Here is an 18,427-nt window from a genome sequence, read left to right as displayed (position 1 = left end):
GTCAGTTCAAATCTGGACTCAGACATTTACTAGCTGTGTGACCCTGGTCAAGTCACTTAATCCTGTTTGCCTCAGTTTCCTTATCTGTAAAATGATCTGGGGAAGGAAATGGCAAACTACTCCAGTATCTTTGCCAAGAAAACCCCAAATAAAGTCATGAAAAGTCAGACACAACTGAAAATTACCCAACAACTATAGGGACAACAACTGCCTAAGAGGGAGATGGGGGTTAGGATAAGATATCCCTTAAGCCATAGTTTGTTGGCTAACATCTCAGTTACTAGTAAAGATTTAAGAAACAATTAAAGGACTACAGAGGCAGAAAAGCTTACTCTAGCACACTAGATAAGAAGCTGGAACTGGAAAACCTGGATTCAAAACCTGTTTTTTATACATAGTTATGTAAACCTGGGCAATCTACCTGTCCTTTCAACTATTTTAGTCAATTATTTAAGGTTATAAGTTGTCCAGAAATTGCCACCCACACAAGGAGAGAAAAAATCTTCCTTCAGGATACCCCCCCAACACCTACCATACACATAGACACCAATGAAATCACAGGTGCAATATTACTTCTTATCTTTAAAAAAGCAATACTGGAACAAGAGAAAAAGAAGGAGCAAAGGGAAATGAGAAAGGGTTAGAAGGACCTAAAGATAATCTTCACCTGCTTCATAATTTCACCCTGAGTTTACATACCTATATTAATACAATTATCTACTCTACTGATTTTCTTTCAGCACTGCCTGAAGTTCCTGGACAGAATCTAATAAATCTACCACACACCAGTCACATTTCTCTTCAGCAGATATTACTATTGTACATCTTTTTTTTTCCAGATGGGGTAAATAAAAGATAACGCTAGGCAGGATTCGATAAAATTCTTGTTAAATTGAGCTGAACTGAATTAAGTGTGTTTGTCATCAATAGACCATCAAGCTCCAGACCAAACTGAGTCTATGTAGCAATGCTACTCTGACCTTCTATAAAGCCAATTTTGACCTGTTGTAAATAATCTATTGAGTTTCTTAAGTGGTTTCATCAGCATGATGAAATCAACTTGAGTTTGAATTAAGCTTACATTTAAATGGCAAGTCAGGATTGCCACTAGGACAGCCTAGCAATAATTAAGGATTTTACTGTAATGACTCTACCATACTTAAAATGGATGAATGAACAAGATGACCAATTCTGCTGCACTGTGGTAAGCTTAAATGAGACAATTGAGAATATCATCAATCAATCAGTAAATCAATCCACTAGCATTTATTCAGCATCTACTAAGAACCAGGCACACTCAGGGGATATAAAGAAAAACACAGACAATTCCTGCTTTCACAAAGTTCAAGTACAAGCAAAAGAACATTTTAAAGAAACACTGACAGGAGCAGAGTCAAGATGGTGAAGAAAATGCAAATGGAGGTGGTGTAGCTGTACAGACTTAAAACTATATTATAAAGCAGTGATCATCAAAATCTTTTGGTACTGACTAAGAAATAGGGTAGTTGATCAGGTTAGGTTCAAAGAACAAAATAGTCAATTACTATAGTAATCTCATGTTTGATAAACTCAAAGACCCCAGCTTTTGGGATAAGAACTCATTGACAAAAATTGTTGAGAAAATTGGAAAACAGTATGGCAGAAACTATGCATTGACCAACACACCATGCTATATCAGGATAAGGTTGAAATGAGTTCATGATTTAAACCTAGAGTAAAACAAGCAAGTAATATAAGCAATTTAGAAGAACAAAGGATAGTCTACTTCTCAGATCTGTGGAGAAGGAAGGAATTTGTGGCCAAAGAATAACTAGTGTACAAAACGATTAATTTTGATGCTGTTAAGTTAAAGAGTACTTGTACCAAAAAACCCAATGCAGACAAGATTAGAAGGGAAGCAGTAAGCTGGGGGGAAAATTTTCATTCAAGAGTTCTGATAAAGGCCTCATTTCTCAACTACATAGGGAATTAAATTTATAAGAATACAAGCCATTCTCCAATTAATAAATGGTCAAAGGATATGAACAATTTCTAAATGAAAAAACTAAAAGCATTTCTAGTCATATGAAAAAAATGCTCTAGATCACTATTATTCAGGGAAATGCAAGTTGACAACTCTGAAGTACCATCACACATCTCCCAGATTGGCTAAAATGACAGGAAAAGGTAATGATGAATGTTGGAAGGGATGTGAGAAAACTGGGACACTAATACATTGTTGGTGGAGTTATGAACTGATTCAAACATTTTGGAGAGTAATTTGGAACTATGCCAAAGGGCTATCAAACTGTGCATGCCCTTTGTTCCTGCAGTATTTCTACTGGGCTTGTATCTGAAGGAGATCTTAAAGAAGGGAAATGGACCCACATGTACAAAAATGTTTGTGGCAGCCCTTTTTGTGGTGATAATAAACTGCAAACTGAGTGGCTACCCATCAGTTGGAGAATGGCTGAATAAATTATAACATATGAATATTATGGAATATTATTGTTCTATAAGAAACAATCAGCAGAATGATTTCAGAAAGACCTGGAGAGACTTAACATGAACTGATGTTAAGTGAAGCAAGTAGAACCAAGAGAACATTGGACAAAATATTATAGCAACAAGACTTATGTGATGATCAATTCTGATAGATGTGGCTCTTTTCAGCAATGAGATGATTCAGACTAATTCCAAAAGACTTATGATGAGAAGAGCCATCTGCATCCAAAAAGAGGATTGTGAGGACTGAGTGTGGGTCATAACATAGTATTTTCACTCTTTTTGTTGTTGTTTGCTTGCTTTTTGTTTTCTTTCTCATTTTTTTTCCTTTTTGATCTGATTTTTCTTGTGCAGCAAGATATTTGTGGAAATGTAATTAGAAGAATTATGTTACTTGACGTCTAGGGGAGGGAGTTAGAAGGAAGGAAAAAATGTCTGGAACACAAGGTTTTGCAAGGATGGATGTTGAAAGCCATCTACGCATATAATAAAAAAAAAACTTAAAAAAAAAAGATAACAGAGAAAAGGTAGCAACCTGAGTTTCCCCCAAACCCCTCTGAACAATAGAGTAAACCAAAGGGCAAAATAAAAATTGAACAATCCACTGATCACCTTCTAAAAGAGATCTCCAAATGAAAGTCCTAGAATATTGTAACCAAATTCCTGAGCTCCCAGGTCAAGGAGAAAATATTGTGAATAGCCAGAAATAAAACAATTCAAGTATTGTGGAGCCAAAGTCAGGATAACTCATTTAAGCAGCTTCTACATTAAAGTATAGGAGGAATATAATATTCTGGAAGGCAAAGGAGATAAGATCATAACCAAGAGACAAAAAATGGATATTCAATGAAATAATGGACTTTCAAGCATTCTTGATGAAAAAAAGGCCATAATTGAATAGAAAATTTGACTTTCAAATACAACACTCAAGAGAAGCATAAAAAGATAAATAGGAAAGGCAAATTGTAAGGGATTCATTAAGGTTAAACTAAATAAGGTTTACATTTCTATGTAGGAAGATAATACTTGTAACTCATTAGAACTTTCTCATTATTAGGGAAATTAGAAGGAGTATATATAGATGGAGGGTACAAGTATAAATTGAATATGAAGAAATGATATCTATAAAAAGAAAATTAAATAGTGAGAGAGGAGTGAAAGAAAGGGAAAGAGAGAGGTATAATGGGGCAAATTATTTCACAGAAAAAGTGGCAAGAAAAAACTTTTTACAATGGAGAGAAAGAGGAGAAGAGCGAATAAACCTTACTCTCACCAGAATTAGCTCAAAGAGGGAATAACAAATACCCTCAATTGAGTAAAGAAATCTATCTTATCCTACAGGAAAGCAGGAGGGAGGAATGTGGAGGATGTTGGAGGAGGAAATAGAAGCAAAATACTTTTAAAGAAAGTGAAAGGAAATGGAGAATAGAATAAATGGGGGAAGGGGGTAAGAATAGGATGAAAGGAAATTCAGTTAGCAATAATCACTGTGAAAAAAGATATTGAAACAAATTTTTCTGAAAAAGGCCTCATTTGTCAAACATATAGAGAATTGAGGCAAATTTATAAAAATAAAACCTATTCCCAATTGATAAATGATCAAAAGATATATACTATTTCCAGATGAAGCAATCAAAGCTATATATAGCCTTGTTTTTAAAAATTGTTCTAACTAATGTAAATTAAAACAATTCTGAGGTATTACCTCATATCTACTAGATTGATTAGTAGAACAGGAAAGGAAAATGACAATAGTTGGAGGGGATGTGGAGAAAATTAGACATTAATGTATTATTGATGACATTGTGAACTGATTCAAACATTCTGTGGAACAATTAAGAACTATGCCCAAAGGTCTATAAAACCATGCATACCCTTTGATCTGGCAATCACAAAAGAGATAAAAAACAAAAAGTGTTATGTCACAGTTTCCTTTTATTGTCCTGCCTCAGTTTCCCTAAATTATCCTGCCTCAGTTTCCCTAAATTGTTCTGCCTCAATTCCTTGAATTGTTCTGCCTCAACCCCCGCCCCTAGTTGCAACCCCCCTTCCTGACCGTTAGGACTGAGATAATTAGGGCTGGGAGCTCTGACCATTAGCATTCCATAGGCAGATAAGTTACTTAGAGATAATGCTTACATATCTCTTGTTCCAGACTTTCTGTCTCCAGCTGACTACCTCTTTTACTCCCAATTTATCAGAATTCATGGTCCTACCCCTAACCTATTAGAACCTAACTGATGATCCCTGCCTGGAAATTCTCACACTCACCAGTGTTTGGACTCCACCCCTTGAGTTTGTCTCCCCTTATCTCCCCTGACATATAAAAATCATTGGAATCTCACATTCCATGCTGAATTCTTTGAGACAAAAGTCCAATTCAGCCCTGGGGGGACAAATGGATTCTGATCTGCCCCCCAGAAAATCTCTCCCTCTCAGAAATTCAAATAAAATATTAAAAACTCTCTAATGTCTATCTTGAAGCAAACTCTCTAAATTTCTATCTTTTTTGATGTCAAGGAATTGGAACTTGAGGGGATGCCCATCAATTGGGGTATGGCTGAACAAAATATGGTATATAATTATGAGGGAATACTATTGTGCTACAAAAAATGATGAGAAGAAAACTCTCAAAAAAACTTGGAAAGACTTCCATTCACTGATACAAATTGAAATGTTCTGCATACAAAGTAACAGCAACATTGTAAGATGATTAGCTGTGAGTGACTTAGCTATTCTCACTAATATAATGATCAAAGACAATTTTGAAGGACTTTTGATGAAAAATGCTATCCATACCTAAAGAAAGACGTGATGGTGTCTGACTACAGACTGAAGCATAGTTTTGTTTTTTTGTTTTTTTTTAATTTTTTCTTGAGGGCTTCTTTTTTGTTTTCTTTTCACATGACTATTATGGAAATGTTTTGCAAGACTACACAAGTATAACCTATATCAAATTGCTTGCTTTCTCAATGAGGAAGGGTAGGGAAGGGGTAGAAGAGAATTTGGAATTCAAAGTTTAAAAAATAAATGTTAAAAATTGTTTTCACATATAACTGAGGGAAATTAAATGCTAAATATTTTTAAAGAATAAAAAAAAAAACACGGAGGCACAACTTCAAATTAAGATACAGCAAGATGAAGTCTTAGAAAACACTAACAGCCTCAGATTAAAGAATAGGCACAGTCACAAACTAAATAAAGGATAGCCATCATGTGACTATAGAGTTACTGCTGGTCAAATATTGACTTTTTAGCCCACCCTGACTCTCTGACCTCTTGATCATTTTTTATTTGTTTGCATTCTGGCTTCCAATTCCACTACTGTACTAAAAGTGGTCTCTTCAGAGTTATCAATAATTTGTCGTTTAATCATTTTCCAGTTGTGTCTGTCTCTTCATAACCCCTTTTTGGGGTTTCTTGGGAAAGATGCTGGAATGGCTTGCCATTTTCTTCTCCAGTTAATTTTACAGGTGAGGAAACAGAGGCAAATGGGGTTAAGTGAATTGCCCAGAATCATACAGCTGGTAAGTATGTGGGGTCAGGTATGAAGTTGGGTCTTTCTGATTTCAGGTTCAGCACTCTATCTATCATGTCATTTACCTGTCTCATGAACAACTTAGTTTCAATTATTGCTTAATAGCAGTATTCAATTGCCCTTTCTCAGCCCTAATCCTTCTTGACTTCTTACTTTTGACACCCTTGACAAACCCCTCCTTATAATTCCTCCTTTTGTAGCTTTTTTCACTCTTCTTTGCTGATTCTTCTCTTAAATATTTGACTTATCCTAAGTCACCTTCATGGCATCTAAGTCCCACTCCCTAACTGTGAGTATAGCTCAGAACTTTTGAATGCTCTTCACTTTTCTCTCCATCTTTCACTCCTGGTGATCTTGTCCATTCCTCTGCGTTCAGTGATCCATCTGTATTCAGATAATTCCAAAATCTATATCTCTGGTTCTTTATCTCTCCTCTGAGTCTCATATTCATCAAAGGCCCACTAAGTATCATCAAAAGATACACCTCAAATTCAGGTTGAATAAAAGGAAGCTCATTATATTTCCTGATAAACTGACCTTTCCTATTAATCTATTTTTCTTTGGAGGGACATTAGAATTCTCCTCAAAATTACTCAGGGTTAAAACCTCAAGTTTATCTCTTCACTCTCCCTCATTCCCCATATGCAAATATTGGTCAAGTTTTGTTCATTCTAACCCTAAAAAAAGCTGTTAAATCTACTCCCTTTTTTCCACTCATACAGCCACAACTCTAGTTCAGGCCTTTACTTCTTTCTGATCAATTGCAATTACTGCCTAACTCCCTTCTTGTTTTACATGTCATCCCCTCACCCCCTACCCTATTTTTAAAAATACATTTCACTTCTCTCCAAACTATTTTGTACATAACTGCCAAAATAATCTTAATGTATCATTCCAACTGCTGCATTCCTGATAAAGCAGCTTAAATGGCTCCCTGTTACCTCCAGAACAAAATAAAAAGTATTTTATGAAAGCGAAGGACAATCTAGCTCCATAATGCCTTTCTGGGCATTTCACGTTACTCCCCCTCAAACATTCTACAATCTAGATAGATTGACCTACTTTTTACCTGGTCCTTCTTATAGGATTACATTTCCTTCCACATACTTTATGATGTAGCAAAGCTGACCTTCTGGTTCACACTCAATATTCCATCTCTGACTCTTTACTTTTTCACTCTGGTCTATTTCCCATGCCACCTCACCTCTGCCTCCTGGCTTCCTTAAGGATTCAGCACAAATCCCACTTTCTGCAAGAGGACTTGCCCTGCCTTCCCCAACCCTCCCATGCCTGAAATGCTCCTTTTTTCATTTTTACCTCCTATAATTCCCAGCTTTCTTCAAAGCACAGCTCAGGTACCATCTCCTACATAAGATTTTTTTTAACCCTGGGACCTCCCCAGTTTGTTTATTCCTCTTCATCCCTCGAAATTATGTATTTATCACCATATCATTCCCCTACTCAAAAGTTTTTTTTTATTGTCTGTTGACTTTAAAATATAAAATCTCAGTTTGGTATGTAAGGCAAGCCAAAATTTGTCTCCCACCTATCTTTCCAGTATTATTTCATTTTACTCCCCTTCACATGTTTTCTGTGTCCTTTCAGTTCTGTGTTTGTACGGATCTTACAGATTGTTCTTAACAGTTATTTCCCACACATGATATCCTGTCTCCCACCTCCATGCCTAGAGCACAGATATGCCCCAATGTCTCTGCATTCCCTCCTCACCTTCACCTTACAAAATCCCTAGCTTGCTTCAAACTACACATCAAGTGCCAGTTCAGCATGAGGCCTTTCCTGAGCTCCTAAGTTATCTCCCTTTTGATATTCCTTTCTGTTATATGTATATGATATGTGTATCTGCATGTTTCACGTTCCCATATTAGAAGTTAAGCTCCCTCAGGTTAAGGACAATTTTGCTTTTTGACTCTGTATCCTCAGAAATTAGCATAGTGGTCTTGCATTTCACAGATGTCTAATAAATGGCAAATGAATTAAATTGGAAAAAAACAAAGATGATTGCTATCCATATCGCTTTCAAAAAAGAAGAGCTGTGTTCAGAATTAAGCCAGTATGATCAAGAAAGTATGGCTTATTTACCAAAGTCAGTCAGAGAGTATTTAGAAATTAATTATTCCAAAGAATGAGCTAGTCAGTCAGCCTTTTACCCGTCTGACACCACTTCGCACTTTGTTTATCTCTGAAATACAACATCACACCACACGTGTTTCTTCACTGAACACCTCACATCATTCTAGTACCTGCATTATGCTTTCAGGTAGCTTCTTACTGCTTAGGAGCAGGATGGCTTGCTGAGTACATCAGCTCTGGCAGTTGCTACTTCAAGATTACTGAAGTCAGGATTGTAGATTCATTTATCTACTGTAGAAAATACTGTTCATGGAAAGCATGGCATAAGAGAAAGTGGTAGGCAAGACAAGGAAAGAAACTTTACAGAGGATAAAAAGATGGAAGAGAAATAGTCATATGATGAAGGAGTCACTGCAAGGGAAACAACCTAATAGGAGGTATCTCTTTTATCTTCCTTGTATATGAATTATCCCAGAGCAAAGATTATATAATTTTAAACTATCTATGCAATACCCAGAAGATTTGCAGATCTGCAATGACAATAGGATGTAGTGTCATCTTTCCAGAGAACATATTCAAGACTTAGCAGAGAACCTCCCCAAATTTATCAGAACAGATGGTTGCTACCTACTTTTGGTGATTCACCTGAGACAAATGATTTGGCCAAATGGGAAATGTAGAGAGCACTGCTAAAGATTACAAGGGTTAGGCAACAAATTGAATACTTGAGAGGCACAGATGGTATTTTCATCACTGATGCTCATCAAAGACAAGAGGTTGAAATGAGGATGACTTGAGAGGTAAACTTCAGGTTAAGAATAGAGTAAGGGAGCAGCTAGATGGTACAGTGAATAAAGTACTGGCCCTGTAGTCAAGAGGATGTTATTTCAAATCCAGCCTCAACTAATTTAACTAGCTGTGAAATACCGGGCAAGTCACTTAACCCCAACTGCCTCTCAACACTCCCCCCCAAAAAAACAAAACAAAACAAGAAGATAGTCATTGAAAAGGCAATTTAGATTTCTAGACCAAAACTTAAAAGTTAAAAATGGAGGACTCCTGGCCAGAAAGGGAATGTATCTAATAAGGGGTAGTAAGAGAATATTTATCTGGAGCCTTGCAAATATAATCAAAAGAGTTTTAAATAGAAAGTGGTAGAGAGAAAGGAAAGAAGGAAACTATCTATCTATCTATCTATCTCCACCATAAAGATTAGCTAATCAAGACAGCTAGATACCAGAGATTAGCTAATCAAAGTAGGAAGAATAGAAGATATCTAAAAATTCATATGAAATAAAACCCAAGAAGGAAGTCAGTAATAAAACCAATAGCCTAAGACATCTATATAGAAATGCAAAAGAGAATAGGTAGCAAGCAAGAAATTTAAGATTTAAATTCAGAGGCAACTTTTATCATCAAATCGGTATTGGCAGAATCTATCTTTTTTTTTTTTTTTTTTTTTTTTTTTTTTTTTTTTTTTATGAGATTAGAAAGGGTAGGTAGTAGGGAAGAAATGTGAAGAAATCAAGGGTCCAGAACATGGAACCACAGTAGAAAATACTTCCATGAAAATGAACAGAGAAAGAAACTTAATTGTACCACCACAACACACGATAGTGTATCTAGACAGAAAGAGGAAATAGATGAGATCTCTGGTAAACAAATTACAAGTTTGATACACAGAGATGTAGTGTATTAGCTTTAGATATCTTGGTAACCATAGACATGACCTAATAACTTGCAATTTTTAGGCTCCTTTTTCCCTCCAAAGTAAACCCATGATATTCTTAGAAATAAAGTCTATAATTCTTAGTGTATAATAGCTGCTAGACAAATTTTTGTTGATGATAGAGATGATGGCAATGATGTCCGAAACCTACTTTTTTTAAACTAGTATCCAATCCTTGGGAAAATCTCACTGAATCTTTTGTCTTAACACAATTGGCTAATATACTTTCTTGTGTAGACCTGAAGAAAAAAAAAAGGGCTAAATAATACAGCATATATTTGCACTTCCCCTTATTTTCCCAGAAGCACAGAACCTCAAGAGACAGAGAACAAGCCTCAGAGGTAATGTTGTCTAATTCATACTTAACTAAGGTTCTCCTCTACAATATGTTCTCCAAATGGTCCTATATCCTTCTCTGAGGGCCTACTTTAAGCACTAATATACTATCCCTTGAGGAAACCCATTCTACTTTTGGATAGCTCTTATTGTTAAGAAATTTTTTAAAATCTCTTTGCAACTTTCTCCCAGTGCTAATTTTGCCTCTGGGGTCAAAGTGTCATTATGATAATAAAACTGCTACTTCCCCTCCACTTTCCATAGTCTCTGTTTCCCATCCTCTCTACTATCTCTCTACTTTCTTTTTCCTAAAACTTACTTTACCACTTGATCACTTCTGTCATCAAACTTCCATGACCTATTAAGAAGTGTGTCATTGCTTGTCCATTCTAGTACTACTGTGACTGCCTATTCCTGTTTTCTGCCATTTCTCCAACTGTCAGTACAAAACTATCTTTACAATGTTTTTCTGCCACTTTCTCCAATCCCAAATTATCTTCACATTGTTGTACCCTTTATATGAGAGCCAAAATTTTGGTGTAAAAATGAGTATGATTTCTAACTTTATTTTTTTGATTTTTCTGGAAGAGAACAGGGACTTTTTATCTTATAGAATGTGATGTCTATATGATTTTTTATTAAAAAAAAAAAAAAAAAAAAGCTCCAATTCACCAATGCTGGTGACCAGCAATGGTTTTTAACTTCTTCCTTGAAAGCTGTGTAATTTAATGGATATAGACAATGTTTAGAGTCATGTCATGGGAGTTGGGATCTACCCACTTTGAATTATTTTTTTTTAATTAGTTTAAAAGAGATACTGAGCATATTAGAAATTAGGTAGTATTAACAAAATGAATCACTAAGGTTCATTTCCTTAGAAATGGACTCATGAATCCTTATTGCGTTATTGCCAAAATATGGAAGGAACTTGAATTATATCAAGAAATTCTTAAAAGCACAAAACATAAGAAAATTAGATTTGGAATCAGAAGACCTGGGTATAAATCTTGATTCTAACAATGACTACTTGGCAGATCTTGGCATTCTACTTTACTTCTCTAAATCTTAGTTGCCATATATGTAAAATGAAAGGTTAGGACTACCTCAGTTATTCTCCAATTCTTTCAAATAGGAAGAGCCCTTTTTAGATACTCCTCCATGATATTTATTCTAAGGTTTAAGAAAATATATGACAAAAAGATGTCCTGAATCAAACAATATTTTAAATTACTTTAAAGGTTATCTATCACAAGAGCATCAACATATAATGAGATATTATTTAGTGCACACCACAGGCTGAATGTTTATTTGCATATTGATTTCATTGAAAATTTTTTTCTTGTTAAGCACAAATGAAGCATCAATATTATAAAACTGTACACACAAACTCAATTCATCACATTGAATATTTTATTGGAAGTAGACCAAGGTCAAAATGGCAATGGTCTGTGCATTAATGAAATGAAGAACCATTGCATTAATGTTTTGGACTCTAAGGGTCTATGGTCCACTGGCTGAGAAATATTGGACAATATATATGCTAAGATCTTCTTTGGCTCTCAAATTCTACCCTGCTAAGATCCACACAAATAACATCAGTTCTCATTCAGTCTTGAAGAGCTGTTTTGGTTTGCTTGAAATTTCTGGGGCAGAACATTATCTTTTGTATTGTATATTTTCCAGTGTTTGATATGAGATTGCCTGAGAGAAGGAGTATTTGGGAATCACAATGGGTAAGGGAAAGCATAAATGATGGGAGGAGAACTAAAGCAAAACTAGAAAGAGGGAGTGTGGGAAGCTGAAGGAAAAGGGCTCTCCCCTAGGCAGAAGGTATTCTGAATCATGAAGAATAGAAGGGCAGGAAGTAAAAATTGGCTAACCATAGCACATGGGCAGTGCCAAGTATAGAGAAATTGAGTCAACTCTAAGATTCTAATTAGAATGCTGGGGGCAACTCTGCACATCCTCATTCAGAGTTGGGATCTCTTGTTTGATTACAGTGTAAGAAGCGTGAATTCTTAATTTGAGAAGATTCATCAGTTGTTATCATAATCATTTAAAAATAGTTATTTAGCAAGTGTTATTCTGTGCTGACCTTGGTGCTAGATCTTAGAGAGGGTATGGGAACATGCCTCTAAGTATATGTAACAGCTACAGGACCATGACAGCTGAGGCCTTCCAGGGGACTGGTCAGCTGGCCAGTGCTGAGGGGAGGGACAGCAAAGCCTTGGTCTTGAATCTCCACTCCCAGTTCACATTTTGCACTTCAATTACTTTTTCCTCCTTTCTGTCTCAAATTTGACATACTTGAATACATATGCTTTTACTGGGATGTTACAGTGTAACCTGGGACTAAGAGAATCCCTCAATTCAGTCTCATCACATCTTTAAGTTATGCCATTTCTCCCAAAAACTGTAAATCAGAATCAGCAGTCTAAAGGCACCACTCCATCATCCCTCTCCTCCATGTTGCAGACATACCACTTAGACCACCTGCCTTTCTTCTCATCTTTCTAATTTCCCATCACCAGATACCGATTGCTTTCTTGAGAGAAAGTAGAACACAGGAAGAGAAGAGAGACAACTCAAATCATATAGGAGTGTACCATGATACTTCTTTCCACATGGTCCCTGCCAGGACTACATTGGATTAAGGTCTAGCTCATTTATGACAATCATATGCCAAGTAGCAGGTCAAATTTAGGATCTGCTCTATGGGATAGACTCTAGAAGTCCATCTCACTTAGGGACTCTGATTCCATTGGTTATATGAAGAAGTCTCCAGTGTGGAGCTGCTTCTGTTCAGATTTGGGTTATTATTTAGATTTGATTTTGTCTTTCGCAGGACCTTAGGACAGGAGTGTCACATATAGATGTGGCTAAAATAGCCCTATTCTCTAGTCTTGGATGAGATTTACAATGCTGGGAGCTTTTTTTTTAATAAAATAAAATAAATCGCAAAATATGTCAATGAATCAATTGACCCTTGAGTCATTTCTTAGCAGTGAATCTAGTCTATAGGAACTAAAACCTTTTAAAACTTGGAAAAAGTGTCAACTGTCTTGTGTTATCGATTGTTAAGGATAACATACAATTAAACAATAAAAAAGGTAAGTTATCTGTCATACTTATTACTAGGTTATACAATATTTAACTTTGTGCTATTTAACACCTCATAATTTGTTTCCAAGTAATATTACATGCATTACCTTTGTATCCTTGCTCAGTTTCCCTGAGATCAATTTTGGTTATTGGTTTGAAGTCTATATCCCACAACCGTATGCAGCCATCTCGACCACCAGTAGCAAAACCCTCATCACAGGCATACATGCTAAAAATTCCAGCCTGTTAATCCAATAATGCCATGTCAGCAAATCAATCATTCTGAAAATGGGTTCTACATATCTTTTTATCATTAGACAAAGAAAACATTCATTTTTTTAAATTGTTAGTAGATCTAGATATTGCGCATTCTTAGACAATTTTGTTTGGGAAGGAAACATTCTCCAACTGAAAAAAATAATCTAAGTAAACAAATTAGAGAATCTACTTTATTTGAAGCAATCCTTTCCAATTTTAATATTTAAAAGCATATTATGACCAACATTATGCAGTATTATCACAACTAAAGCAAATTTTTAAAATAGTAAATACTCAATGATTATGAATTACTTATAAAGAACATTGAGTCACTCATGGGATACAGATAAATTGAGCAAAAACAAATAAGCAAGCAATACAAAACTTTTTTATGGATACAGAAATGCCTGAGATATGATTGAACAAGTTCAGTCAGATATCATTTGGAATCTAACTGGAACTGAAAGTATCAATTGCATTTTCTTAGGCATGATCAAAACTATTTTTGTAACAGTTTGTGCTTTTTTTTTTAAACCCTTCAAGTAGCTTCACAAGCTACATATCATCATGCTTTTCATATTAACTTTTCTTCAGCATTCTTAAGAGTTCCACTAAAGTAAAGTGGCATCATATAGTGCTACATATCATTTATTCTACTCACTGAGTTTTTGTGAATTTGAAAAGAAAATGTCCTGGTTTCTTGACCAAATGAAGGCTTCCGATATAGTATTTGCTAATGGAAGACTTATATGGAGGACTTAGACAATGAGAAGACTGGTCCATAATCAAGAAAACAACTTAATGTCAACATAGACCAATATATTTTTGTGTTTCCAGAACTGAACTTTTCAAAGAGTACGTTTAACATTCTCTTAAATTTTCAAGATTATGTGTTAGTGAAGAGCAATATTAAATCTTTCAGGGAAAAAAAAGATCTAATAAGTTAGGGATAAGTAGTTAAACAAATTTCTGTTCACAATAGTCTTTTTAGAAGTGTTTTTCCTTCCATATTTTTCCTTTATTCTTCTGTCCTTGATATTCTTTAATTAAGCACTCTCCATTTCAGCAACTGTGCTCATCATAACTTAAATAATCTGGTATTCACGATTTGGAGGTTAACCATTCTCCTATCTGACAAAAGGAATTTAGGGTTTTTTATTTTTAAGCTGTAAAAAGAAAGAACTACATTGGTTTTGCATTAAGAATTTATATGACATCATGTGGTAGAAAAGCTACTCATCTAAACTTTCAGAGCATTAAAAATATACATCACTAAAGTCAAAAATGAAAGGAGCCAATATTTACATTGCATTTTAAGGTTTGCAAAGTGCTCCAAATTTTGATCCTCACAATAACTTGGGGGATAGGTTCTACTATTGTCCCCATTTTACAGGAAATTGAGGCAGACAAAAGTTAAATGACAGGTCACAGACTTAGTAAGTGTTTGAACCTGGCTTAAAGCCAGGTGTTTCTGACTCCAGATCTAGTGCTGTATCCATTTCACCATGTGGCTGCCTAAAAAATTATAAATCTTATTTTACAGCAAGATTAATTGTTAAAATAAAATTCAACTAATAAAAGTATTATAAATAACAGAAGCCTTGTATTTTACAAAAGGTTTTGCTGATGAATACTACTAGTTATAAGATTAATAGCTTCAGAGAATGACACTTAAGTTGTTGTGACCTTGAAATGCATTTTCTCCTCAGTTACTTAGAAAATAGTCATGAGACCAAACAGGTGTTCAATTTGAAACCTAATCCTTCATTTTTAATGCGCCTTTAATTCATGCTGAGCGCTCACTGAAGTCAGTATAATCCTAAGGAGTGGATCAAAAATATATAGGTAGTGTCTTTAATGATTTCCAAAGCTATCCTCCAATTTCCTCATCATGATACTTACACTATGAGCTCCTTGAATCGTGCGTACTAAATTTAGCCCTTTCCAGACATAGATATCTCCATTTAAAGCACCAGAGTAGGTAACATCTTCTTTGGCACACGCAAGGCAAAGGATTGTCTGTAGATCCCCTGTTTTGCCAAATATTCCTCTTTTAGCAGTCAATGCATTTCCACATAGTGTCCAAAACTATAGAACAAAAACAATAGATTAAAAACCACCTTCAAAAATAGATTTTTCCAAAGTCTCTCATCACTGATTCCTATTTGCTAGGGTTGCATGGCATAAAGAAGTTATAGGGAACATTGTATCTGAGCTATTGTGCTCAATGAGTAAAAAAGTCAAAATACCTTGCAATCTTTCAATCAGATACTATTACCATCACTGTGCCCAAAATTTTTCATTTACAAAGCTTGGCAAAGAATTATAATAACAATTGAATTTTATAAATTGATTTAAATTCCACAAAGTATATTTCACACATCATATCATTTATTCCTTACAACCCTGTGTAAAAAAAATTATAGATTTTCAATGGTTTAGCAACTAAGGTTTCCTTATATTTACATATTCCTTATAGCCTTGTGGAAAAAAAAAATATGTATTTTCAATGATTTAGTAATTAAGGAACTAGCTCTGTTTGCATTTTAGCAATGTTACTAATGCTTGTCAAATTATTTCATTTTTAGTACCAAGAAAGTCAATAACTTCAGGGAATTAGAGTAATTCATAAGTCATTTTGAATCCATTCAAAGTGAATCATCATTCATTTTGATCCATCGATCACAAGTATTTTAAAAAGAAACTCATAACATTTAAAATATGTCCATATTTTCAGATGAAAGGTTCACTGGTTAATTAGAAGTAGATTGAGAGCTGGAAAATATCGTAAGATATGTTGGAAAGAACACTGGATTTAGATTCTGAATACCAATTCCACTCTACCTGTGTGTATTCAGGCAATACACTAAACCTCATTAAACAACAGTTTCTTCATCTGTTAAGATTCTATTTGGCTTTTGATGATGGCTTTTGGGATCCCTTCCAGCTCGATGAGTTCTGAAGGTTTCTTTTAAGCAAATATCTATGCTTCTGTGTTCCAATTTCTCTTTTGTTAATTAATCAATTATAAGTAAAATACTTTAATGTACTGAAAAGCTACTTATTCATTATTATTTTCCTTTCACTCTTAAATGGTATAAATGGCATAATTTTATTTTAAAAAATTGTATGTCTTAATAGATAGAGACCCCATCCCTAAGTTCCAGGGTTCAAATGTCACCTTTGACATAGAGATGTTATGTGACCCTAGGAAAGTCATTTAATCTCTCACTGATCTAGACTGCTTACAAAAATTATAAATTATAGAGCCATTACTGATCTGCACAGATGGAGGTTTATATCATAGATTTTCTTCAAAATGGACTCCTAAGTTTCATCATCACAGAGGCAAGAACATCAGACTGCAATTTCTTTTTGGCATGTTCCATAGCAAAATGGAACGATTTCAAGTATAATTCTAGCAACAAAATGTATTTACTGTCCAAGGAAGCAGGGTGGACACTAGGTAATGAATAATCATTATTATTTTATCAATTTGGGTTGTAGAATTTCTCTATTTCTTTACTTCTACCTTATTCATCCTTGCCACAGATACTAGCATATGGGCTCTGTCAGATATTTGCATGAATTATACTGATGATGATCACCTCATCTATAAGACAAATAAATGCAATGGAGGATTTACTTTCATCATGTCCCTGAAGTTACTTGTTATTTTGTTACCTATTACTTGTTACTATGTCATAGAGCATTTAGTCCCCTTACTTTGATCATCCTGGATATAAACCACAAACAAGCAACACTTGATCTCTTTGCCAAGACAGAGTAGTAAAGAACAATATTGGTTTAGAATACAAGCTAGTTTATAAGAACTAAATATTAATTACTTACCCAAATATTAGATAAGTATATGATTCTAGGTGAGTTACTTTAATTTTCCACACTGGTAATTCTTATAACTATGACATTATAAGTCTTAAGTCTTTAAAACAAAATTCCATATAATCTTCCCATATAAGATAGAGAAAATTATTTTTGGTTCTGAGCAACTTAATTTTAGGAAAAGCACTGATATGGCAGGGGAAAGTAATTAAGAAAATACAATGTCATATGATCACCATAACTAGTATCACTTTAGGAATTGCAGGGCTTTAGTCTATAGAAGAAAAGACTTAGAAGGGACACAATAACTATCTTCAAGTATTAGAGGATTGTCATATCAGAAAACATAAATATGAAGATTCAGTGATACACTTAACATATTGGTTAAGATGGTTTACAGACATTTGAAAAAAATAGAGAATAGTCAAATGACATCTTCTCCGTTGTAATCATTTCATGTTGGAATCTCTTTGCCTTGATCTCTTTGCTAAGACAGAGTAGCAAAGAACAAGACTGGTTTAGAATACAAGCTAATTTATAAGAATCGATGAGAACTGAAAATATTAATTACTTATCCAAACATTGGATAAGTATGGATATATAAGTATCCACCTAAGTATGTGGATAAGTATGTATAAGAATGACATCCTTAAGTATGGGTGTCAGTCTAGGTGATATTCATTTGCTCTGAAGAAGTGAAAGGAATGGTTTTTATTGCCACTGTTCAGATGTCTTTAGCCTGTAAACACAGATCATCGAGTCTGGCTACTAAAGATCCCCTCCTATATTAAAATTCTGCAATCCACAAACCTATTAGCTTTGTTTGCTTCAGATTCAATGAAGCATATCACCCCAAGTTGTTATTGTTTTTCAAGTGCTAATTTCAGATAATTATAGTTTGGCTGTCTGCCTCAAAATGCTGGTAATAAAACAAAATATGTATAAGAATTTCACTCAAGGTTTTCACCAAGATATGCTGGATATATATTCTTTTGGTACCAGCTATGGTACCCACCTTGGGACTAGCTGAAACGATTTGATAAAGG

General features: G+C 34.7%; 1 protein-coding gene across 1 annotated transcript in view; it reads right to left on the bottom strand.

Annotated features, from left to right (window-relative positions):
• Window positions 1–18,427, bottom strand: part of EML6 (EMAP like 6) — a 286,173-nt gene that overhangs the window by 106,987 nt on the left and 160,759 nt on the right. Inside the window, exons 6-7 of the mRNA XM_031950479.1 lie at window positions 15,441–15,626; window positions 13,388–13,523 (exon numbers count right to left, since the gene is read on the bottom strand). Of these exons, the coding sequence (XP_031806339.1) occupies window positions 13,388–13,523; window positions 15,441–15,626 (322 nt within the window). The remainder of the gene's footprint in view (window positions 1–13,387; window positions 13,524–15,440; window positions 15,627–18,427) is intronic.

Source organism: Sarcophilus harrisii, chromosome 2, assembly GCF_902635505.1.
Source record: "Sarcophilus harrisii chromosome 2, mSarHar1.11, whole genome shotgun sequence".
In the NCBI taxonomy this organism is placed as follows: domain Eukaryota; kingdom Metazoa; phylum Chordata; class Mammalia; order Dasyuromorphia; family Dasyuridae; genus Sarcophilus; species Sarcophilus harrisii.
Note: the sequence above shows the minus strand (reverse complement) of the source record. Positions and strands in the feature narration are given on the sequence as shown.